Source organism: Acipenser ruthenus, chromosome 6, assembly GCF_902713425.1.
Source record: "Acipenser ruthenus chromosome 6, fAciRut3.2 maternal haplotype, whole genome shotgun sequence".
Taxonomy (NCBI): Eukaryota; Metazoa; Chordata; class Actinopteri; order Acipenseriformes; family Acipenseridae; genus Acipenser; species Acipenser ruthenus.
The window spans coordinates 36,902,221-36,927,091 of NC_081194.1; the positions used below are offsets into that span (position 1 = coordinate 36,902,221).

Below are 24,871 nucleotides of genomic sequence, written 5' to 3' on the forward strand. Positions count from 1 at the left end.
GACACGGGGGAGGGGTGGAGCCCACAGCACAGAAAATAAACAAAAGGCAGCCAGTGTTCATAGCGACAGCGTGTGGAAGCGACAGCGTGGGAGAAGTACAGTAATGGACAAGTACAGCACAGTTAGAAGCGGTTTGAAAGCAGGTTGACAGCTGCAGAAGCTAAACTAAACTTCCAAAAAAAAAAAAAAGGTCTTCAAGCCAGTAATCTGTGACAACTACATGATGTGGGAAATCCGAGAAAACCCAACAGAGCTCAACCAAGTGTGTGTAAAGTGCTGCAAAATCCAGGACTTTCTTAAAACTACTAAGTGTGCTAGAAATGGAGCTGGAGGAAATGAGACAGCATCAGGAGATTGAGGAGCTGGCACACCCACAATTCATGGAAGTCTGCACCCCTAGCAGACTGAAAGCCACCAAGGAGAGGAAGAGGGTTGAAACAACTGGGTTCAGATAGGCAGAAGCAGGGAAAAAAAGAAACTTCGTCAAACACAACCAACAGAAATCAAAACATCCAACAAATTTGAGCCAATTCAAAATTTAGATGACCAAAACCAACATCAAGAGAACGAAAGGAACAGCATCCAGGACCCTATAAACAGTGCTGGCCAGACAGCAAAAAGAAGGGAGGTCATGATTGTTGGGGACTCCATATTGAGAAACACAGCAAGTTCAGTTCGCAGTTTGGACCCCCTTACTTCAACAGTGTGCTGCCTTCCAAGAGCCCCTGTCAAGCACATCACTGAGAACGTGGACAGGCTCCTTGAACGAACAGGAGACGACCCGGTAGTAGTCGCCCACATCGGTACAAACGACATTCGAAGAGACAGGCCAAGATCCCTGCAAAACAAATTCGGAGCGCTAGGAAGGAAATTAAAAGACCAAAACTGTGGTATTTTCTGGGATACTGCCAGTGTCCCAGGAAAAAAGTAGATCAGGAAAAAAGTTGATCAAGCTCTAGAATTTAAAGGGGAGGTTCCATTGTTTCTAATGTAAACGAGCCTAGGCTAGGAAATAAGTAGAATCGGATATATTAATGAACAATAAATAATTTAAAAATTAATGTTGTTAGTATATATTTATATCAATTAGTAAATCAGATTTATTCGGCAGTATGCTGCTAGATAAGATGACGCGAATATCGCTTTAGATCCGATATATTAGCCTAGCAAAAATGCATAATTTAAAATGACTTCTGTACATATAATTTACATTAACATGTAGATCGGATATATTCGACAGTATTACGCTAGATAAGGGAATGTGAATATCGCTGTAATATACAGACATGCTCAAATTTGTTGGTACCCCTCCACAAAAAACGAAGAATGCACAATTTTCTCTGAAATAACTTGAAACTGACAAAAGTAATTGGCATCCACCATTGTTTATTCCATATTTAATAGAAATCAGACTTTGCGTTTGATTTTTTATTCAACATAATATTGTAAATAATAAAACAAATGAAAATGGCATGGACAAAAATGATGGGACCGCTAACCTAATATTTTGTTGCACAACCTTTAGAGGCAATCACTGCAATCAAACGTTTTCTGTAGCTCTCAATGAGACTTCTGCACCTGTTAACAGGTAGTTTGGCCCACTCTTCCTTGACTCATAGAAGGCCACTTCAGAATAGTCCAATGTTTTGTTCTTATCCATTCTTGGGTGCTTTTAGCTGTGTGTTTTGGGTCATTATCCTGTTGGAGGACCCATGACCTGCGACTGAGACAGAGCTTTCTGACACTGGGCAGTACGTTTCGCTCCAGAATGCCTTGATAGTCTTGAGATTTCATTGTGCCCTGCACAGATTCAAGGCACCCTGTGCCAGGCGCAGCAAAGCAGCCCCAAAACATAACCGAGCCTCCTCCATGTTTCACTGTAGGTATGGTGTTCTTTTCTTTTGAAAGCTTCATTTTTCCATCTGTGAACATAGAGCTGATGCGACTTGCCAAAAAGCTCCAGTTTTGGCTCATCTGTCCAAAGGACATTCTCCCAGAAGGATTGTGGCATGTCAATATGCATTTTAGCAAATTCCAGTCTGGCTTTTTTATGTTTTTCTTTCAAAAGTGGAGTCCTCCTGGGTCTTCTTCCATGGAGCCCACTTTCGCTCAGATGGTGCGATCAGAAACTGATGTACCTTCACCTTGGAGTTCAGCTTGTATCTCTTTGGCAGTTATCCTTGGTTCTTTTTCTACCATTCGCACTATCCTTCTGTTCAATCTGGGGTCGATTTTCCTCTTGCGGCCGCGCCCAGGGAGGTTGGCTACAGTTCCATGGACCTTAAACTTCTTAATAATATTTGCAACTGTTGTCACAGGAACATCAAGCTGCTTGGAGATGGTCTTGTAGCCTTTACCTTTACCATGCTTGTCTATTATTTTCTTTCTGATCTCCTCAGACAACTCTCTCCTTTGCTTTCTCTGCACTTGACTATTCTAAATACATATTTCCATTTGTATTTAAAGCTTCAAATTATTACTAAAACTGCGTCTTTGTGTATACTGCAATCAGAGACATGCAAGCAAATCTCATTAATAATACTAATAAAATACTAACTATATAAAGGCATTAGGAGAATAAGCGCTGCTGCCTCACAGCTCCAGGATCTTGGGTTCGATTCCGGCCTCAGGGGTCTGTCTGTGTGGAGTTTGCATGTTCTCCCTTTGTTCACATTTTTTTTAATTTTTTTTTTTACATAGTACAAATCCTATCCCTTAGTAATACTATAGATTACTGCAAGGAATACAATTGTCACAAGAATATGGCATTTATGTTCATGTATTGTGCGCAAACAACATGAGAGATTTTTTTTTAAATTCCCAACCTGAGTACACGACACAATTCCTTTCTAAAAAAAACTTTCGTCTGGCTATTTGTGGTTAATTTTCTTCACCCATCCCAATTTAAAAATTACAACCCTAAACCTAGAACCTTTTTAAGTAAACATAAGACATCCAGACAAATCAAGGTCCTGTATATACTATTCATTTTTTTTTTAACTGGCGGTTTTGCCACGTCTAAACTGTAGTAAAGTTACAGCTATACTAATGTTAAAATGTAAAAATACAACCTTGTCATACTAATATGATGGATGCAGCATGTCATCAGATTATATTACTGAAACATTTTAATTTTGATTAAAGATTGACAACATTTTGACGTGTAAAATAATTTAATATATAAATAAATCTCCGCGATCACACATAAACTACATCAGATTGACATCGATGTTATAGAAACATAAAAAGACAGGGATTTAAAACATTTTACCGTATAACGAGTCGTCGATCACACATTTTAAAAGTTCATACGAAAAGACAATGGCACAAACACGCACCAATACACAGAGTCTAGTAAATAAAACGGCCAGATAAAAAATAAAAAGCCAAGCAGTGAACCTCCCCTTTAATCAAACTGTAGCCCCGCCTTACTTTTGTCTGCTTTTTCCTTACTGCGCTTGCGCGATCAACTTTTTTCCTGGTCAACTTATTTCCTACGACACCGGCACCTTGCAAAGGACCATATGGGCAGCTGGGTGTCCCTAACGAGGACACAATTACCTTACCATTGGCCTCCACCTGTGAACCATTAAAGTTGCTGTCACATTTTCTGGATAAAAACCCCACTGTTGAAGGATCATTGGTCAGGCTGTGAATCTGAAGGAAAATGAAGACCAAAGAGTATTCTACAGAAGTTAGAGATAAAGTAATACAAATGCATAGATAATATCCAAGTGTTTGGATATCCCAGTGAGCACAGTTGGATCAATAATCAGGAAGTGGAAGCTGCATCACACCACCCAGGCAATGCCAAGAAAAGGCCGTCCCTCAAAACTCAGCACTCAAACAAGAAGGAGACTTGTGAAAGAAGCCACAGAGAGGCCAACAATCACTTTGAAGGAGCTACAGAGTTCAGTGGCTGGGAGTGGAGTAATGGTGCACCAGTTAACCATATCAAGAGCTCTGCATAACACTGGCCTGTATGGGAGCGTGGCAAGAAAGAAGCCGTTACTCAAAAAGTACCACCTGAAAGCACGTCTGGAGTTTGCCAGAAAGCATGAGAGTGAGCCAGCTGTGGTGTGGGAAAATGTTTTGTGGTCAGATGAGACCAAGATAGAGCTTTTTGGCCAAAACTCAAAGCGATATGTGTGGCGCAAACACTGCCCATGCCTCAAGACACACCATCCCTACAGTGAAGTATGGTGGTGGCAGCATGCTGTGGGCATCTTCTCATCAGCAGGGACTGGGCATCTTGTTAAAATTGAAGGAAGAATGGATGGAGCAAAATACAGGGAAATACTGCAAGAGAACCTGCTTCAGTCCACTAAAAAACTGAAGCTTGGGAGGATATTCACCTTTCAGCAGGACAATGATCCCAAGCACAAGGCCAAAGCAACATTGGAGTGGCTCAAGAACAAAAAGGTGAATGTCCTACAGTGGCCCAGTCAAAGTCCTGATCTCAATCCCACTGAGAATCTGTGTCACTATTTGAAAATTGCGGTCCACAAGTGTCGTCCAACCAACCTGAACAACCTGGAGCAAATCTGCCAAGAAGAATGGGACAAAATCACTCTGACACTGTGTGCAAAGCTGGTACATACTTACCCCAAAAGACTTAAAGCTGTTATTGCAGCGAAAGGTGGCTCTACCAAATATTAATGTGTGGGGGTTGAATACTTATGCAAGCAAGATATTTCAGTTTTTTATTTTTCTTAAAAATATTTCCCAACATAAAAACAATGTCACCTTACAATAATTGATTTTGAGTTTCAGTGTTTTAAAATAAAATATCAAAACAGAACGAAATTTCAATGTACCATTTGTAATTCAGTAATATGAGAGAATTGGTCAGGGGTCTGAATACTTTTGCAAGGCACTGTATATAGGGGTGGGACACTCCGCCGCACATGTCCCCCCTTGTGCGCAGCACACATGGCCTTAAAAGTCCACCTCCCCACTTAGTCCCCAAAGTCCCGGTTCACAGTCCCTGCCCAGAAACAGGGGAAGCAAGTTGTCGCCGGGGGCGGCCACGGTGGGATGTCCTCCTCCCACCCAAATAGCTGTAGCATCCCCATGGACCGCGCACAGGCCGGCTCCTCCGGCCAAGGAAATTTTCTCCAGACCTCCGCCCCTTCTTCATGGCCGGCAGCTCCCCTCCGTGGGGCTCCGACTACAGTTTCTCCTGCCGCAAAAGTGCGGCTGGGGAAGCTGGTCTCCTGACTTCCCCCCCCCCTTCTTTGTGGCCGGCAGCTCCCCTTCATGGGGCTCCAGCCACCATATTTCCTGCCTCATGGTAGGACTGGTAGAGACCCCAGGCGAAGCAGAACCCTCGACGACCCCAGGTGACAGCGGACCCTCGGGAGGTGACGGCAGCAGCAGCAGCAGCGGACCCTCGGGAGGCGACGGCAGCAGCAGCGGACCCTCGGGAGGCGACGGCAGCAGCAGCAGACTCTCGGGAGGCGACGGCAGCAGCAGCAGCGGACCCTCGGGAGGCGAACTCGGGAGGGGAGCCCCTGGCCATGGAGGCGGCAGCGGGAGCTCCACTTCTCCCTCGTACCCTGTAACTGGTGGCTCCGCAGGCAATGCGGAGCAACAGGCAGCCCCTGGCGATGCGGAGCAACAGGCAGCCCCTGGCGATGCGGAGCAACAGGCAGCCCCTGGCGATGCGGAGCAACAGGCAGCCCCTGGCGATGCATGGCAAGCATCCTTGGGCGGTGAGAGGCAGGCATCCTTGGGCGGTGGAGATGGAACCAGCAGGTATTCACCCTCTGCTGGTGGAGGTGGGAGCGGTAAGCTGTCCTCCCATGGCAGTTGCGACAGAACCAGCAGGCATTCATCCTCTGCTGGTGGAGGTGGAGATGGAACCAGCAGGTATTCACCCTCTGGTGGTGGAGGTGGAGATGGAACCAGCAGGTATTCACCCTCTGGTGGTGGAGGTTGGAGCGGTAAGCTGTCCTCCCATGATGCTTGAGATGGAACCAGCAGGCATTCACCCTCTGCTGGTGGAGCTGGGAGCGGCAAGCTATCCTCCCACGGCGTCTGAGGCGGAACCAGCTGGCAGAGAGAGATAGAAATCAATATTGCTAAGGGGGCTAAAACCAATTCCAAAATGTTTTTCCAAGATTATAACAGCAAGAGGAGGTTAAATGTCTAAGAGACACAAATGTCAAAATCATAGATGAAGAAAATAAAATAGCAAATATATTAAATGATTACTTTTCACAGGTTTTTACAAAGAATGACACGGACAACATTATTATTATTATTATTATTATTATTATTATTATTATTATTATTATTATTATTATTTATTTCTTAGCAGATGCCCTTATCCAGGGCGACTTACAATTGTTACAAGATATCACATTATACATTATTTCACATTATACAGTGTAAAACAAACTCACCCACTTGGGTTCGTTGCCTCTTTAAAAACACGACCCAGGACACAGGAACTTGATTTTAAGCGCGGTTGCGCTATATTTTAATGAAACACAAAAACAAACAAAAACACAAAACAAAACCTAACTCCGTTTGGAGCGCTTACTACACAAGTTTTTCCCTCACTAACTTGCAGGACGGCTAAGCCGTTTACCTGCCAACACAAACACAAACTGGTTTAACACAGCACTTACTATTAGGACTGCTCGGAAGCAGAGCACCTTCCTTCTGCCTCCTTCTACTCAGCAGCCCTTAGCAGTCTAAACGCTCCTCTTAAATACCCTGCACCTGGTGCAGGGGATAATTGAATAATAAAACAATTAACAAATGATTAACTAAAAGGCAAGACAATTAAACAAGAGGTGCATTTTCTCTTCAGGGAGGTTTTAACCCCCTCCCTGCTGTCACACACACACTCTGCCTTACAACAGATATCACATTATTTTTACATACAATTACCCATTTAAACTGTTGGGTTTTTACTGGAGCAATCTAGGTAAAGTACCTTGCTCAAGAGTACAGCAGCAGTGTCCCTCACTGGGGATTTAACCCACGACCCTCTGGTTAGGAGTCCAGAGCCCTAACCACTACTCCACACAACATGCCCCACATGTCGACCTATTCCTATCCAATTTTAAATAACTTTAGCATAACAGAGGCAGAAGTGTTAAAGGGACTAGGAGCTCTTAAAATAAACAAATCCCCTGGGCCGGATGAGATCCTCCCAATAGTAAATGAAAGAAGTTATTTTTTTATTTAAGGAGGCTGTGTGGACCAGTGGTTAAAGAAATGGGCTTGTAACCAGGAGGTCCCCGGTTCAAATCCCACCTCAGCCACTAACTCATTGTGTGACCCTGAGCAAGTTACTTAACCTCCTTGTGCTCCGTCTTTCGGGTGAGATGTAGTTGTAAGTGACTCTGCAGCTGATGCATAGTTCACATACCCGTCTCTGTAAGTCGCCTTGGATAAAGGCGTCTGCTAAATAAACAAATAATAATAACAAACCGCTAACCAAGATCATGCAACAGTCTCTTGACACAGGGGTTGTACCGACAGACTGGAAAATTGCAAACGTAATACCGATCCACAAAAAGGGAGACAAAACCGAACCAGGTAACTACAGACCAATAAGCCTGACTTCTATTATATGTAAACTTATGGAAACTATAATAAGATCCAAAATGGAAAATTACCTATATGGTAACAATATCCTAGGAGACAGTCAGCAAGCGTGGTTTTAAGAAAGGGAGATCGTGTCTAACTAACCTACTTGACTTTTTTGAGGATGCAACATTGACAATGGATAATTGCAAAGCATACGACATGGTTTATTTAGATTTCCAGAAAGCTTTTGACAAAGTCCCGCATAAAAGATTAATTCTCAAACTGAACGCAGTAGGGATTCAAGGAAATGCATGCACATGGATTAGGGAGTGACCTGAAAAAAGAAACAAGGACCAGGGGTCACAAATGGAGATTAGATAAAGGGGCATTCAGAACAGAAAATAGGAGGCGTTTTTTTACACAGAGAATTGTGTGGGTCTGGAACCAACTCCCCAGTAATGTTGTTGAAGCTGAAACCCTGGGATCCTTCAAGAGCTGCTTGATGAGGCAGCAGTGTGGAGTAGTGGTTAGGACTGTAGACTCTTGACCGGAGGGTCGTGGGTTCAATCCCTGGTAGGGGACACTGCTTCTGTACCCTTGAGCAAGGTACTTTACCTAGATTGCTCCAGTAAAAACCTAACTGTATAAATGGGTAATTGTATGTAAAAAATAATGTAATATCTTGTAACAATTGTAAGTCACCCTGGATAAGGGTGTCTGCTAAGAAATAAATAATAATAATGATATTCTGGGATCAATAAGCTACTAACAACCAAACGAGCAAGATGGGCTGAATGGCCTCCTCTCGTTTGTAAACTTTCTTATGTTCTTATTCACCTTCTGCTGGTGGAGGTCGTGGAGGCAGAGGCAGCTCCTGCTGCTGGTGGTGGAGGTGGAGGAGGCAGAGGCAGCTCCCGCTGCTCTGCTCCTGCTGGTGGAAGCAGTGGAGGTGGCGGAGGCAGAGGCAGCAGGTATTCTTCCTCTGCTGCTGGAGGCCTAGGTGCTGGACTTGTGGGCCTCCCCCCCTGGGCGCTGGATGCACAGGCTCCCCCCTTCTGGGTGCTGGATGCACGGGCTCCCCCCTTCTGGGCGCTGGATGCACGGGCTCCCCCTTTCTGGGCGCTGGATGCACGAGCTCCCCCCCTCTGGGCGCTGGATGCCCGGGCTCCGCCCCTCTGGGCGCTGGATGCCTGGGCTCCCCCCTTCTGGGTGCTGGATGCACGGGCTCCCCCCCTCTGGGCGCTGGATGCACGGGCACCCCCCTTCTGGGCGCTGGATGCACGGGCACCCCCCTTCTGGGCACTGGATGCATGGGCTCCCCCCTTCTGGGCGCTGGATGCACAGGCTCCCCCCCTCCTGAGCGCTGGATGCATGGGCTCCCCCCCTCCAGAGCGCTAGTTCCTCCTCTTCATAATAGCGGAAGGGACAGTTGGCAAATCGATATTTTTGGTCGCAGAGGGGGCACACCTCTGATGGCTGGCTATATCGCCCTGGGTTTCTGGCCATTAGGCGACATTCTTCCCTTTCCTTCACCTCTTGGTCTTCCTTTTCTTTTTTTTTTCTTTTTTTCTTCCCAATCACAAAAACACATGGATTAGGGAGTGGTTAACATGTAGAAAACAGAAAGCACTGATTAGAGAAGAAACCTCAAAATGGAGCGAGATAACCAGTGGTTACATTAATGATTTAGATTCTGGTATAGTAAGCAAACGTGTTAAATTTGCAGACAACACAAAAATAGTAGGAGTGGCAAACACTGTTGCAACTGGGCAGACACATGGCAAATAACATTTAATAGAGAAAAGTGTAAAGTATTGCATGCAGGCAATAAAAATGTGCATTATAAATATCATATGGGAGATAGTGAAATTGAAGAAGGGAACTATGAAAAAGACCTAGGAATTTATGTTGACTCAGAAATGTCTTCATCTAGACAATGTGGGGAAGCTATAAAAAAAGGCCAACAAGATGCTCGGATATATTGTGAAAAGTGTTGAATTTAAATCAAGGGAAGTAATGTTAAAACTTTACAATGCATTAGTAAGACCTCATCTAGAATATTGTGTTCAGTTCTGGTCACCTTGTTACAAAAAGGATATTGCTGCTCTAGAAAGAGTGCAAAGAAGAGTGACCAGAATTATCCCGGGTTTAAAAGGCATATCATATGCAGACAGGCTAAAATAATTGAATCTAGTTAGTCTTGAACAAAGAAGACTACGCGGTGATCTGATTCAAGCATTCATAATTCTAAAAGGTATTGACAATGTAGGCTAACAAGAAGACAGCAAAAGTGCACGCTATTGTTGACATAAACACGGGTTTAAAGCTGCTTTGTTTATCGGTCCATGCAGAGACCCAGAGATTGGAATGAACTACTGCCCTTGCAACTGGATTAATGTGTACTGTGTTGTACTGTGATTCTTGAAATGTATTTTTGTTTATGACTGTAAGTCGCCCTGGACAAGGGCGTCTGCTAAGAAATAAATAATAATAATAATTATTATTATGGCTCTTTGTTTCCTGGGGGTAACATTTTAAATTTGCAGGGAAAAAAGTGTATGTTAAGTTATGATTTGGTGGGGGAGGAATGAGGTGCTGGTGGGCTGGAATGCATGTCTTTGTTTTTCCCCGTGTCTCTTGACTTAGCCGGGGGAGGTTAATCAAGGGCAACCCTGGCAGATTTTTCTTTTTTTTTGCAACGCCCTACCAAATTTTGGAAGTAGCCAAATTGTGTTTTTTAGACCAGTCAAAAACTGCACTTACATTTAATATTTTATATATATATATATATATATATATATATATATATATATATATATATATATATATATATATATAGTGTGGAGTAGTGGTTAGGGCTCTGGACTCTTGACTGGAGGGTTGTGGGTTCAATCCCCAGTGGGAGACACTGCTGTTGTACCCTTGAGCAAGGTACTTTACCTAGATTGCTCCAGTAAAAACCCAACTGTATAAATGGGTAATTGTATGTAAAAATAATGTGATATCTGTATAATGTGATATCTTGTAACAATTGTAAGTCGCCCTGGATAAGGGCGTCTGCTAAGAAATAAATAATAATAATAATAATAATAATAATAATATATATATACATATATATATATATATATATATATATATATATATATATATATATATATTACAAAGGCATAAATTGTACTACACATTTATTTAAAATAAAAAAACACAGATGAGTAATGTTAGAAACTATTTATTTATCTGCTTTGTTTGTTTGTTTTTCTCACAATTACCTGAACTGCTGTTTTTTTATCTGATGAAATCAAATGCAGGAAGTCCAGGGGGAAAAAAATGTATTCAGAATGTAGTGTAACATTAAATTGTCCAGAACTGTCGGCAGATAGTCTTTATAAATTAATTTAAAAACAAAACCAATTCTAATTGTCCTGATACAGTTCTTAATTTGGTGACGAATAAAAAATTACTGAGCGTTTGTGTGTTTCGTAATTTTCTTGGATATGTCCTTATCCTTTTCTGTGTATTCATTTACATTGATACTAGTATCTCTACTAGGTATGGATATTTATCTCGTTCTACTATGTAACAAAGTTTATTTAAATCAAACATTTAAATGTATACTGTATATAATATAACAAATGATAGGAAATGTTAAACATTGTCATTCAATCTGTGGAATCTGATATGGATTCTTTTTTTTTTTTTTTTTTTTTACATTTCTCCACCAGATCTCCTAGATGGAATTATGCAGAGTTATATATAATGGATGGAGAGAAAATACAACTGTAACAGATGATAAAACCTGTAGTAGATTTTGTAAATTGTAAATTAATAGTAAGTGAAACTTTCCCAACTTTTCTTGGCAGGTGCTACGCTTTGATGGGTACTTCAAACAGGTGATTACAGTTTCGCCCGGGGAGGAATACCGGGTGCGCCCTGTGGTATTTTATTACTACCTGGAGGATGACAGCATCGCAGTGGTGGAGCCTGTTGTTGAGAATTCTGGGATACCACAAGGCAAACTGATCAAGCGTCAGCAGCTGCCCAAGAATGACCAGGGAGAGATCTACCACTGGAAAGACCTGAACCTCGGCAATGAAATCATAGTCTACGGGACAACGTACAGACTCACCAGCTGTGACAACTTCACACAGGTTGGAGTGGTGTGGCAAAGTGCCCCGCCCCTGTGTGCATTTGTGTGTTCTGTGTTGTGTATATGCGTGCGTATGTTAATGTTGGTGTATAGATTGGTACACGGGATATAAACGGGTCTGTGTTTCACGTGTGTTTAAAGTGTATAATTATATTTAGGCACGAGGATGGCACATCACTTCACGTGCAGATAAAATGTGTATAATGTGTGGCACGGGGTTGCACGTAATGAATTCACGTGCTGGGATTCAAGTGAGTAATTAATTAGTAATTGAATCCCAGCACAACAGTATATATAGATGCACAGTTTCACTCAGTCGTGGTTAGGTGTTCGGAAGAGGAGAACGGGAGAGAGAGAGAGAGAGAGGAGAGTTAAGTTAAAGATCGTAAAAGTGAAGATAAGTGTGTGTACTCACCGTGTTTGTTTGTCTCCGAGCACCGTTTGTGTTTAGTGCGTTTTGTTTGTCTTTTTACTTTGGCGTATAGTGCCGTGTCCCGTGTTTTGTGCTGTTTTCAACCCTTTTATTTGTTAATAAACGCTGAGTGCAGCCATTGCACTCAGCTCATCATCAACCACTGTCTTTGTTTTGAATTCCTGTCTGGTCTGACGCCACCCACTCTGGCCGTCTTTGTGACAAGTGGATGTTTATATTCACACAAAACAAACACGCTTCACTTCAATATCAAACCAGGGCTACCACTGGTTCCATCTGCTACAAAAATTATCACAGTTCTATATAATTTCCATTTATAAAGTTGTTCATCTGCAATACCTAATCTACTATTTTGTTCCTCCTTCAGACCTAGTTGTAAAGACAATCAGATACAGTATATAAGGACTGATTTTAAATAACATACAGACACATGGGCATTTCATCAGTGGCATACGAAAATGTGGAACTGTATAACATAATTTTTTCTCTTTTAATTACTGTAATTCTGTGTCTCATTCTATATCCCCTCAGGAGTATCTGGAGAGTGAGGGTGTGATTGTGAATGACCCTGAGGAGATGCCTTGTGATCCATACTCTGAGGGACGTGTCCAGCCTCTCCGCTCCTACATCACTCCTTCTGATTTCGACCGGCTCAAGCAGTTTCTCACCATGGACCGCAAGGTACCTATCCACTTGATGTGTGTTTGTGTGTCTGAAACACGACTGACAAATATTCAGATTTACTTTTTTATATATAAAACACCAAATGGAAAGGTGATGTACTTTTTTAATTTCTGAGCTTTATAATATTATTATTATTATTATGATTTGTTTATTTAGCAGACGCCTTTATCCAAGGCGACTTACAGAGACTAGGGTGTGTGAACTATGCATCAGCTGCAGAGTCACTTACAACTACATCTCACCCGAAAGACGGAGCACAAGGAGGTTAAGTGACTTGTTCAGGGTCCCACAATGAGTCAGTGGCTGAGGTGGGATTTGAACCGGGGACCTCCTGGTAACAAGCCCATTTCTTTAACCACTGGACCAAACAGCCTCCTTTAATAGAGGTTGAAGATCTAAATGATACATTGATCTTCTGCCATTAGTAGAAGAATTGTACCTATTTGTTTCACAGAGTGACATATTGGTCTGCGATATCAAGGGTGGAGAAAAACTACCCAAATTACACCACTCACATAAGAAGTGTGTTATCCTTGATTATCCTTCTTTGAAGAAAATGTGACTTTTTTTTTGCATCCAGTATATGAATCTCAGATTCTTCTATTCTGCCTTTTGTCTACACCTCTTTTTACTGATGACAAATTGTAGCAAATCTGCATAACTGTTCTACACTGAAAATGTGTATATAAAATATGTTAGATTTTGCAGGTGTTTAAACATGTGTGTCTGTGGTTCCATTTCTGTGTTTTATTTTGTATAATCTATGTGTGTTTTGCTGTACAACTTCTCAGGTGCTGCGGTTTTATGCACTCTGGGATTACTCAGACACTCTGTATGGGGAGACACGTCCTGTTATAATACAGTACTACCTGATGGACAATTCTGTGGAAATCCGTGAGGTCCATGAACCCAACAATGGCCGGGACCCCTTCCCAGTGCTTCTGCGGAGGCAGAGACTGCCCAAACAAAGTCACCCATGCAGCGGTAAGGTGGCATTTACAGAACATACAAACATACTCATATCTTATTATATTTTTGAGAAACACGTGCTGACTCTCATAAAGTGTAGATTTAAAAATCTAAAATCTGCACAGACCAAAATAAATACTCTACAGCAATGGCCAAAAGTTTTGCATCACCCTTTAGAATTAGCTCATTTTGCTCATAAAGTCAAATGAAACTTTCTGAGTAATGTTACGTTAACATGTTAAATTACATACTGCGTTGTAGTTTTTCATATCCTTAATGAAAAACTGACAAAAATTGAAATGTAACATAAATCTAACATGAAATACTGCACTACTATTATGCACTACTATTATGGCTTCCACAGGACTTTTGCAATATCATTTTGTCGTTTTTTTGATTACATGATGTTACCTAAAAGATCTACATTTTGTTCATATAGTTTGTTCTTAATGTCTCAATCCTAAAATAGATGATGCAAAAGGTCATTCAAAATGATCTAGACAGCATTTATAACTGGGCAGACACATGGCAAATTACATTTAATAGAGAAAAGTGTAAAGTACTGCACGCAGGCAATACAAATGTGCATTATAAATATCATATGGGAGATACTGAAATTGAAGAAGGAATCTATGAAAAAGACCTAGGAGTTTATGTTGACACAGAAATGTCTTCATCTAGACAATGTGGGGAAGCTATAAAAAAGGCCAACAAGATGCTTGGATATATTGTGAAAAGTGTTGAATTTAAATCAAGGGAAGTAATGTTAAAACTTTACAATGCATTAGTAAGACCTCACCTAGAATATTGTGTTCAGTTCTGGTCACCTCGTTACAAAAAGGATATTGCTGCTCTAGAAAGAGTGCAAAGAAGAGCAACCAGAATTATCCCGGGTTTAAAAGGCATGTCGTATGCAGACAGGCTAAAAGAATTGAATCTATTCAGTCTTGAACAAAGAAGACTATGCAGTGATCTGATTCAAACATTCAAAATCCTAAAATGTATAGACAATGTCGACCCAGGGGACTTTTTTACCTGAAAAAAGAAACAAGGACCAGGGGTCACAAATGGAGATTAGATAAAAGGGCATTCAGAACAGAAAATAGGAGGCATTTTTTTAGAGAATTGTGAGGGTCTGGAACCAACTCCCCAGTAATGTTGTTGAAGCTGACACCCTGGGATCCTTCAAGAAGCTACTTGATGAGATTCTGGGATCAATAAGCTACTAACAACCAAACGAGCAAGATGGGCTGAATGGCCTCCTCTCATTTGTAAACTTTCTTATGTTCTTATGTAAAACTTTTGGCCCTAGCTGTATACACACATCACAAAAAATTCTGTCTAAGGCCAGACCTAATAAATAATTAGTTCATTAGAATCGCTGTTGGTCACAATCACACAGACACAGTATTTTATTTCCCTTTCAGATAACTGGTTCAACACAGACAGTAATAGGCTACTAGCCTTGTTTCCCCTTTCTTTGTGAATTGGCACAGTGTTATAATGATGATTACTATAGGGCTTCAAACAAATCGGTAACTACGTTGCAAAAAGCATACTTTAAACATAAGGTTCTATCAAATAACAATAAATTAAGCATATACAGTGCCTATAGAAAGTCTACACCCCCTTGAACTTTTTTCACATTTTGTTGTGTCAGTGCCTCAGAGTTTCATTCATTTAAATGAGGATTTTTTTCCACAAACCTACACACCATACTCCACACTGTTAAGGGGAAAAAAGTTTTTATTGAGAAAGAAATTATATATTAAAAATACAAAACTGAAAGATCGTAATTGGATAAGTCTCCACCCCCCTGAGTTAATACTTGGTGGAAGCACCTTTGGCAGCAGTTACAGCTGTGAGTCTTGGGATAGGTCTCTACCAACTTTGCACACCTAAATTTGGCAATATTTGACCATTCTTCTTTATAAAACTGTTAAAGCTCTGTCAAGTTCCTTGGGGAGCATTGATGGACAGCAATCTTCAAGTCAGCCACAAATTTTCAATTGGATTTAGGTCGGGGCTCTGACTGGGCCACTCAAGGACATTTACCTTTTTGTTCCTTAGCCACTCCAGTCTAGCATTGGCTGTGTGCTTTGGGTCGTTGTCATGCTTTCTAGAATATTTTTTTCACTTAAAAGTTGTGGGGTAGGATGTGTAGATAAATGAAAAAAAAAACTATTTTAATGCATTTTAATTCCAGGCTATAAGGCAACAAAAGGTGAAAATTTTGAAAGGGGGTGTAGACTTTCTATAGGCACTTTATGTACTGGTACAGTTAAACAGGGTTATGTGTTTTGCTGCAGAATTTTTTTCATTTAGCAAACAGGATGTACAACAAAGGTTTTTTTGTGTGCTATCGTGAATACCTTTAGGATGAATTGAAGCAGCTATATGCTGTATATAATACACTAGTTTTGAAAAAAATATATCTTGTTCAGATGAGAAGCAGAAAACAGATTGAATGTTTCTCCATGTAATACTCCAGTATACATATTCAGTTGATCATTATTAAACAATGTTAAAAACCTTTGCTGTACTTTTGCTTATTGATCTGTCCTGAACTGAAAGGATCTACACATCTCCCTAGTGTTTCAGTAATCAGCAACAAAGCTTTAGACCATGTAGTATATATAGTTCATATGTATTCAACCAGGACAGTAACATAAGTATATGGAATTGCAGCCAATTTATTTATTTATTTTACAACCAATTACCGTGAATCAAATTTGCAGTATTTTTAACATTAGTGGTCCACCAGTCCTTAAATTGCACTAATCCCATGGATGCAGCTTTTTAAGCTCATGTGTCTTTTCAGCTCAGACACCAGTGCCTATGTTTGGGGACTTAAACTGAAAAGTGCACTAAAAAGGGCCAAACACATGTTGTGCCACATAAATAGTTTGTCATGATTCTGTGCTACATGTACCTTGACTTTTTTTCTATTAAATAAGGCAGCTTGTATTTCACTGTCTTGCTATATTGTTTTGCAAAAAGTACTTTTATACGTTTAAAAATATTATCACAAGAACATCGATGTGGCACATTTGTTTTTTCACATTTAGAAGACTTGTGGACCATGTTGTGTTCTGGATAAAAAGGCTTTGTGACAGGGTGGACGAGTGGTGACGTCACGGCAGAAGCAGGCACGAAAACAAACTGACACCGGCGAAGTACTGCAGTTCAAAAGGCTTGCGTCGTTTTAATTAAATAATCCAAAAATAAAATAAATATTTTAAACACAAAAACACTTGCTCACAGAGCAAAATAAAAGGTTTAAACAAAATAAAGTCACGAACACAAAACCAATAGGTCAGGCTGGGCTATAGCCTTCACTGTACCTATATTTGCTTTAATTTGCTCTTGCTCTCGCTCTCGCTCTTGCTCTCTCCGCACCTACAACACCCTTGAGCTGGAGAGCTGCAGGCTTTTTATAAAAGGTGACCATCTCCCGATTAGCAACAAAATTAATCAATTAATTAATTCGGGAGATGGCCACCTTCTGCACGAGTTTTTCCACTTCTCCTGGCAGAGGACGAGCACCGATCTCGCCTCTGCCAGGACACGTTTTAAAAATAAACAAAACAATAACACAGCGGCGCTTCGCCGTCATAAATATAATACAATAAAAATAATACAAAATAAATACACAATACACTGCACAGGGGCGGAGGGGGAGACCCCGATCTAAAAATAAATAAACAAAACAATGTACAGGGCTGCTTGCCCTGTTACAGGCTTCCACAAAAAAGTTTTGGTATGAAAGGTCTAAGGAACAATATTTTTTAGGTCTAGCCAGAGAGAGACGACAAGCTCCTCCTACAGACAAATACAGTTAAATCTAATCCAGCTCCTCTACAATCGGGAATTTTGTGTAATTGGGCATAGTTTTGGGGTCTCAACTAAATCCCTATTGAAGTAATATAGATAATTACTTTAAAACAGTTTTCCTAAACCCCAAAAGTAACTAGTGGTTGGTTAATGATAGAAATGGCTAGCAGTAGTTTTTTGTTCTATAATTTCCTCAGCCCCAGTACTCCTATCCCCATGATATTTATTAATTGTTTATATAAAAAGTAAGAACTATCAGTATATAAAAAAGACATTTAAGACAAAATGAGACCTGGTGTAATTTATTTTGTAGCCATGCTACAAACCAGAAGCCACAAGCATGTGTCTCACTGTACCTGTCTCCTCCCCTTCAGCATCGTTCCCCACCTGCGTTCTGGAGGTCTCTGACCAGGAAGTGGAGGAATATTACCTCCCAAAGGACTTCAAGGTGGGAGAAACCATGATTGTGTTGGGGCGCCGCTTCCTCCTGTATGACTGTGACGAGTTCACTAAAAACTACTATCGGGATAATTTTGCGGAGAGCTTCACCAAGGTTGAAGTAGACAAGAAAGACAGCAACAAAGTCACAAAGGTGAGCCTGATGTTTACCAGGAGAGCTATGCAGGTGAGCAGCTAACTCTGCTCTGAATTCCTGTGCGTTTATATTGCTGGGAGTGTCCTTGCACTGCCAGGAATTTCTGTCTTCTAACCTGTTACACCTATCCAGGTAGTGAAAGATCAGCCAATGTGCCTTCTTAAAGCACCATCTAGTGAACTGCCACTTTGGATTATGTTTATTTTTGTTTTGCTTGCAAATGTACAGTGCACAAAGTGTTACTGGTTCTTACTAATATAAAGACATGTTTGGCAGATCTGGCCAACATAACATAGGTCTAATGGCAGGAAATTACAATTGAAGAGAAGCTCCTGAATGTCAAAGCAGCTTTACACAGACACTAACAACCAATAAAAAACAATATTTGCTAAATTACAATAAAAACTACTCAGAATGATTGCAAAATTCATAAAAAGGTAACAATTGGGTAAAAAAAAGAAGAAAACGTAATTTGAAGCTACTTACTCTAGATGTTTTCATCAGTGTCTTTTGGGGTTTTATTTACAGGCTGGTTTACAAACAGTGCATTAGCCTCAAGAAGCCTTAGCAGAATCATAACCAGCAATGACAGCACAATAGTTGTCAAAATATCCTGAAACAATAGCACACTGGTCCATAGTAGTGCAATAGGTTACAAGGTTCATACCATTGTGGTCCTATTCATCTGTCAATGACACATATTATTGTAACTGTCATTGCATTACATTATAGTGCCACTTCAATGCTAATCATTTGATAATAGAAGTTTAGTTCCCTATTTCCGTCAGCCTCAGATTTTAATTTACCTGCTTTCTCTCCACAGGAAATTCCCCCATACAATGGCTTTGGTTCTCTTGAGGACACCATGCAGAACTGCCTGTCTCTCATCCCACAGCCACCCAAGAAAGATTTCCTCAAGATGCTGGAGAATGACCACAAAGTGCTGAGATACCAGGCCAGACTAGTAAGCAACTGTCACTGTTGTAGTTTAATAGTGAGAGCTGCATAGCCATGGTGACTGGGTTATAGCAAATATGTACAGTGCCTATAGTAAGTATTCACCCCCCTTGGACGATTTCACAGTTTGTTACGTTACAACCTGAAAACTTGATGCATTTAATTGGGATTTTTTTTCCTTTGATTTACACAACCTACTCAACACTTTGAAGAGGCAAGAGAATTTTTATTGTGAAACACAGTTAATGAAAAAAAAAAAAAAATTAAATGTCTTGGTTCGATAAGTATTCACCCCCCTGAGTCAATACTTGGTAGAACCACCTTTGGCAGCATTTACAGCTGTGAGTCTTTTGGGGTAAGTCTCTACCAGGTTTGCACACCTGGATCATGCAATATTCGCCCATTCTTCTTGGCAAAATTGTTCAAGCTCTGTCAAGTTGGATGGGGATCGTTGGTGGACAGCAATCTTCAAGTCTTGCCACAGATTCTCAATCGGATTCAAGTCTGGACTTTGACTGGGCCACTCTAGGACATTCACTTTCTTGTTTTTAAGCCACTTCAGTGTCGCTTTGGCTGTGTGCTTGGAGTCATTGTCCTGCTGAAAGGTGAATCTCCATCCCAGTCTTAGGTCTTTTGCAGACTGAAGCAGGTTTTCCTCAAGGATTTGCGTGTATTTAGCTCCATCCATTTTGCCCTCTACCCTGACAAGCTTCCCAGTCCCTTTGGCTTTGCATTTAGCCAAATAGTTTAATTTTTGTTTAATCGGACCACAGAATCTTTTTCCACATATTTTCTCCCACATGCCTTTTTGCAAATACCAAGTGGGATTTTACATGGGCGTTTTTCAGAAATGGCTTCCTTTTTGCCACTCTTCCATACAGGCCAGATTTGTGGAGTACCTGCGCTATTGTTGACACATGGACAGTTTCTTCCATCTCAGCCATGGAACGCTCTAGGTCTTTCAGAGTTGTCATTGGCCTCTTGCTGGCTTCTCTGACCAATGCCCTTCTTTCCCGGCTGCTCAGTTTGGGAGGACGGCCTGCTCTAAGCAGATTCTGGGTGGTGCCGTATACCTTCCACTTCTTAATGATCGACTTGACTGTGCTCCAAAGGATATTCAATGCCTTTGATATCTTTTTATACCCCTCCCCAGATCGGTGCCTTTCCACAACTTTATCCCGGAGTTGATTGAAAGCTCTTTGGTCTTCATGGTAGTATCTTTACTTTGAATGCACTACCCAACTGTGGGACCTTACAGAGACAGGTGTATTTAATCTGAAATCATGTGAACCACTTTTATTGCACACGGATGGACTCCATTTAACTTATTGTGTGAATTATGAAGGCAATTGGTTGCACCTGAGCTTATTTAGGAGTGTCATAGCAAAGGGGATGAATACTTAACTAATGAAGACTTTTCAGGTTTTTATTTTTAATTGATTAGTTTTTACCCCCCCCCATTTTTTCACACATGAAAGTGTTGATTATGTTGTGTAAATCAAAGGGAAAAAAATCCCATTTAAATGCATCAAGATTTTCAACTGTGAAAACATCCAAGGGGGGTGAACACTTACTACAGACACTGTATTTGTGTCACGCATATAATAAGAACATAAAAAAGGTTACAAACGAGAGGAGGCCATTTGGCCCATTGCTTACTGATCCCAGAATCTCATCAAGCAGATTCTTGAGGGATCCCAGGGTGTCAGCTTCAACAACATTACTGGGGATTTGGTTTCAGACTCCCACAATTCTCTGTGTAAAAAGTGCCTCCTATTTTCTGTTCTGAATGCATTTTATCTAATCTCTATTTGTGACCCCTGGGCCTTGTTTCTTTTTTCAGATTGAAAAAGTCCCCTGGGTCAACATTGTCAATACCTTTAAGAATTGTGAATGCTTTGGGGCTCCTGAGTGGCGCATCCAATAAAGGCGCTCCACGTGGAGTGCAGAATGCGCTCTATAGTTTGGACGTCGCAAGTTCGAGTCCAGGCTATTCCACAGCTGACTGTGGATGGAACCTCCCAGGGGGCGGTGCACAATTGGCCGAGCGTCGCCCGGGAGGAGGGAGGGTTAGGTCGGCCAGGGTGTCCTCAGCTCACCGTGACCCCTATATTCTGGCCGGGCGCCTGCTGGCTTGCCTATAAGCTGCCCAATAGCTGTATTGTCCTCTGACACTGTAGCTCTTCGGTGGCTGCATGGTGAGTCCGCAGTGTGAAAAAAAGTGGTTGGCTGACGGCACACGCTTCGGAGGACAGCGTGTGTTCGTCTTCGCCCTCCCGAGTCAGCACAGGGGTGGTAGCAGTGAGCTGAGCTTAAAAAATAATTGGCCATTCTAAACTGGGAGAAAATAATACAAATAATTGGCAATGACTACATTTATAAAAAAATTAAAAAAAAGAATTGTGAATGCTTGAATGAGATCGCCGCGTAGTCTTTGTTCAAAATCGAATAGATTCAGTTCTTTTAGCCTGCATATGACATGCCTTTTAAACCAGGAATGATTCTGGTTGCTCTTCTTTGCACTCTTTCTAGAGCAGCAATATCCTTTTTGTATATTAGGAAGAGCAGAGGACCTCGCTCCATTTTGAGTATTCCTATTATTATGCCCTTTGAATTTTTGTCCATTATTCTGACCCTTATTGATTCTGTGGTGATTGTTTCTTCCAGATTTAACACCTGGGCTTCAAGACTATTTTTGATGTACAGTGCTACCCCTCCGCCTCTTCTGTCCTGTCTGTCTTTCCTGTACAGTGTATACCTATAATATTATATTCGTCTCCATCACTCTCGGATAACCAAGTGTCTGTAACACCTATCACATCATAGTTACTTGTTGTGCAGTAGCTTCAAGTTCTAGCATTTAGATAAATACATTTAATGGCTAGCTTACCTGAGTTGTTGCCCTTGTTTTGATGTGGTCTCCCTTCTGTTTTTTTGTTGATTTCTCCCCCCTTCCTTTCTAGTTTAAATGCTTCTGAACCGAGGACCCTTTCTCCGAATAGATTGGTTCCCTTTTTATTTAAGTGCAGTCCTTGTTGTAGAATGTGGTCCAATGTTCAAGGAAGGTGAAGCCTTCCTGTGTGCACCACGATTTCAGCCATGCATTTAGCTTATTTATTTCCAGCTGTCAGTATGGTCCTTTGCAATCCTCATAGGTATAATAATTGGCATTTCAGTCAGGAAACAAAAATAGGGATTCAATATTATTGTTTTTCAACTGTTACAAAGCATAGATATAAATGCTGCAATATCCTAAAGCGCAGCCCCTTGTAACCAAAACATGGCTGACAGGTAGTTTATATTAAAGTAACCCCTGAGAGACAAAGCCAGGTTGAGAGATGAAGAAAAAACGGGGGTGGTAGGATAAATGAAACTGGACAACAAAAGGGGGGGATCAGGTTAGTACAAGAAGTGAGCAGTTTGCTGTGACTGGCTGGAAGTTAATATAATTTGCATTTAGAAATACACCACCCAGTCGATATATCGTGGGTGACGGTGTCCAATGTATATCTGTTATATATCGAGGGCCGCGATATAGCGTGAGACCCTTAGAAAAACATATAGACTAACAAATACTGTACAACCACTCCCTTGTTTTATCTGGGGGAGTCAGGGTCCAATATAAATCCTCTACACCAGTGGTGTGCAAAGTGGGGGGCACGACTATGACTAAAGGGGCAGTTCTATAATTTTTTTTTAAAAAATTTTTATTTAGTAGTTGCCAATTGATTTTTACAATTTGAAATGGCTAATTGCATTATTTTAGGCTCAGCTCACTGCTACCACCCCCACGCTGAGTCGGGAGCGATGAAGACAAACACACACTGTCTTCTGAAATGTGTGCCGTCAGCCGAACGCTTTTTCCTCTCGTCCACGGTCGGCTGTGGAATAGCCTGGACTCGAACCGACGATCTCCAGTCTATAGGGCTCCACGCCTTTACCGGATGTGCCACTCGGGAGCCCTTTTTTTTTTTTTTTTTTTAACCCTTAGCGGTCCATTTATTCAGCGCGTCTCAGGCGCGTCCAATTTATTTTCACACGTGCAGTTTATTTTTAGACGTGCTGTTTAAAAGTATTTTTTTCACGGTAAAACAGGTTTAAAAGGCACTGCATATCAACAGGACACTCAGTACTGCATCTCCAGCGCCACCCCACCCCTTGTTCGCTTTATTTTTCAAATACCTCTTAATAGTAGTACATACCGATAAATCATCTCTTGATCACTTGTTTTATCACCAAACTCCTCAATAATGCGATCCAAGTCGTTATTTTATTACTATAAAGAGAAGTCTGGTCAGAAGTGGCCTTCATGGAAGACTTGCGGCCAAAAAGCCATACCTCCGACGTGGAAACAAGGCCAAGCGACTCAACTATGCACGAAAACACAGGAACTAGGGTGCAGAAAAATGGCAGCAGGTGCTCTGGACTGATGAGTCAAAATTTGAAATATTTGGCTGTAGCAGAAGGCAGTTTGTTCTCCGAAGGGCTGGAGAGCAGTATACGAATGAGTGTCTGCAGGCAACAGTGAAGCATGGTGGAGGTTCCTTGCAAGTTTGGGGCTGCATTTCTGCAAATGGAGTTGGGGATTTGGTCAGAATTAATGGTCTCCTCAATGCTGAGAAGTACAGGCAGATACTTATCCATCATGCAATACCATCAGGGAGGCACCTGATTGGCCCCAAATTTATTTTGCAGCATGACAACGATCCCAAACATACAGCGAAAGTCATTAAGAACTATCTTCAGCGTAAAGAAGAACAAGGAGTCCTGGAAGTGATGGTATGGCCCCCACAGAGCCCTGATCTCAACATCATCGAGTCTGTCTGGGATTACATGAAGAGAGAGAAGCAACTGAGGCTGCCTAAATCCACAGAAGAACTGTGGTTAGTTCTCCAAGATGTTTGGGCCAACCTACCTGCCGAGTTCCTTCAAAAACTGTGTACCTAGAAGAATTGATGCTGTTTTGAAGGCAAAGGGTGGTCACACCAAATATTGATTTGATGTAGATTTTTCTTCTGTTCACTCACTTTGCATTTTGTTAATTGATAAATATAAACTATTAACATGTTTATTTTTGAAAGCATTCTTACTTTACAGCATTTTTTCACACCTGCCTAAAACTTTTGCACAGTACTGTACATGTTAACACATTCTTAAAAGTCGGAGTGTAACAGCAACTCTGCAGCATACAATGCCAAATCAGATGCGTCAATGGCCGTGGGCTTACATGTTAGCTTCAGATTTAGCTGGCAACTTTTTTTTTTTGTGAAAACCCAGGTTAATTATTTTTTTTTTATTTCATTGCTGAACAGTAATGTTTTTCAAATGCATCTGTTTGGTAAATGTTGACTTGCCAAGTATATATATTTTTTTTAAATGCACAGATTTATTTGTTAGAAACCCAGATTTAACATGTCAGCTAAACGTTCACTCGCTAAGTGTAAAAAAATATACAGTATACTGTATATATTTATAGACTGTGATACGCTTATGTATTTAGCTAAATCTTTTTGGGGTTAAATCTAGGTAAAAAACACAATTTACATGAAAGGGGAAAAAAAACACCTGTTAAAATATAAAGGTAAGTTTGTAACGATCACTCTGCACAACTGAGAAGCAGTTGCACTGTCCTCCCTAAGGAGATACTACTGGCCCTATTCCTATAGCTAAATAAGTCAGCAAGAGTGACAGACAGCAAAAGCAGGGA

The 24,871-nt window shown here is 41.1% G+C and overlaps 1 protein-coding gene across 2 annotated transcripts in view; it reads left to right on the top strand.

Moving 5' to 3' along the window:
• Positions 1-24,871, top strand: part of efhc1 (EF-hand domain (C-terminal) containing 1) — a 53,788-nt gene that overhangs the window by 16,424 nt on the left and 12,493 nt on the right. For both annotated transcript variants that reach the window (XM_034017751.3, XM_034017750.3), the window contains exons 3-7: positions 11,406-11,693; positions 12,657-12,806; positions 13,601-13,793; positions 17,987-18,204; positions 19,031-19,171. In XM_034017751.3, the coding sequence (XP_033873642.2) occupies positions 11,406-11,693; positions 12,657-12,806; positions 13,601-13,793; positions 17,987-18,204; positions 19,031-19,171 (990 nt within the window). The remainder of the gene's footprint in view (positions 1-11,405; positions 11,694-12,656; positions 12,807-13,600; positions 13,794-17,986; positions 18,205-19,030; positions 19,172-24,871) is intronic.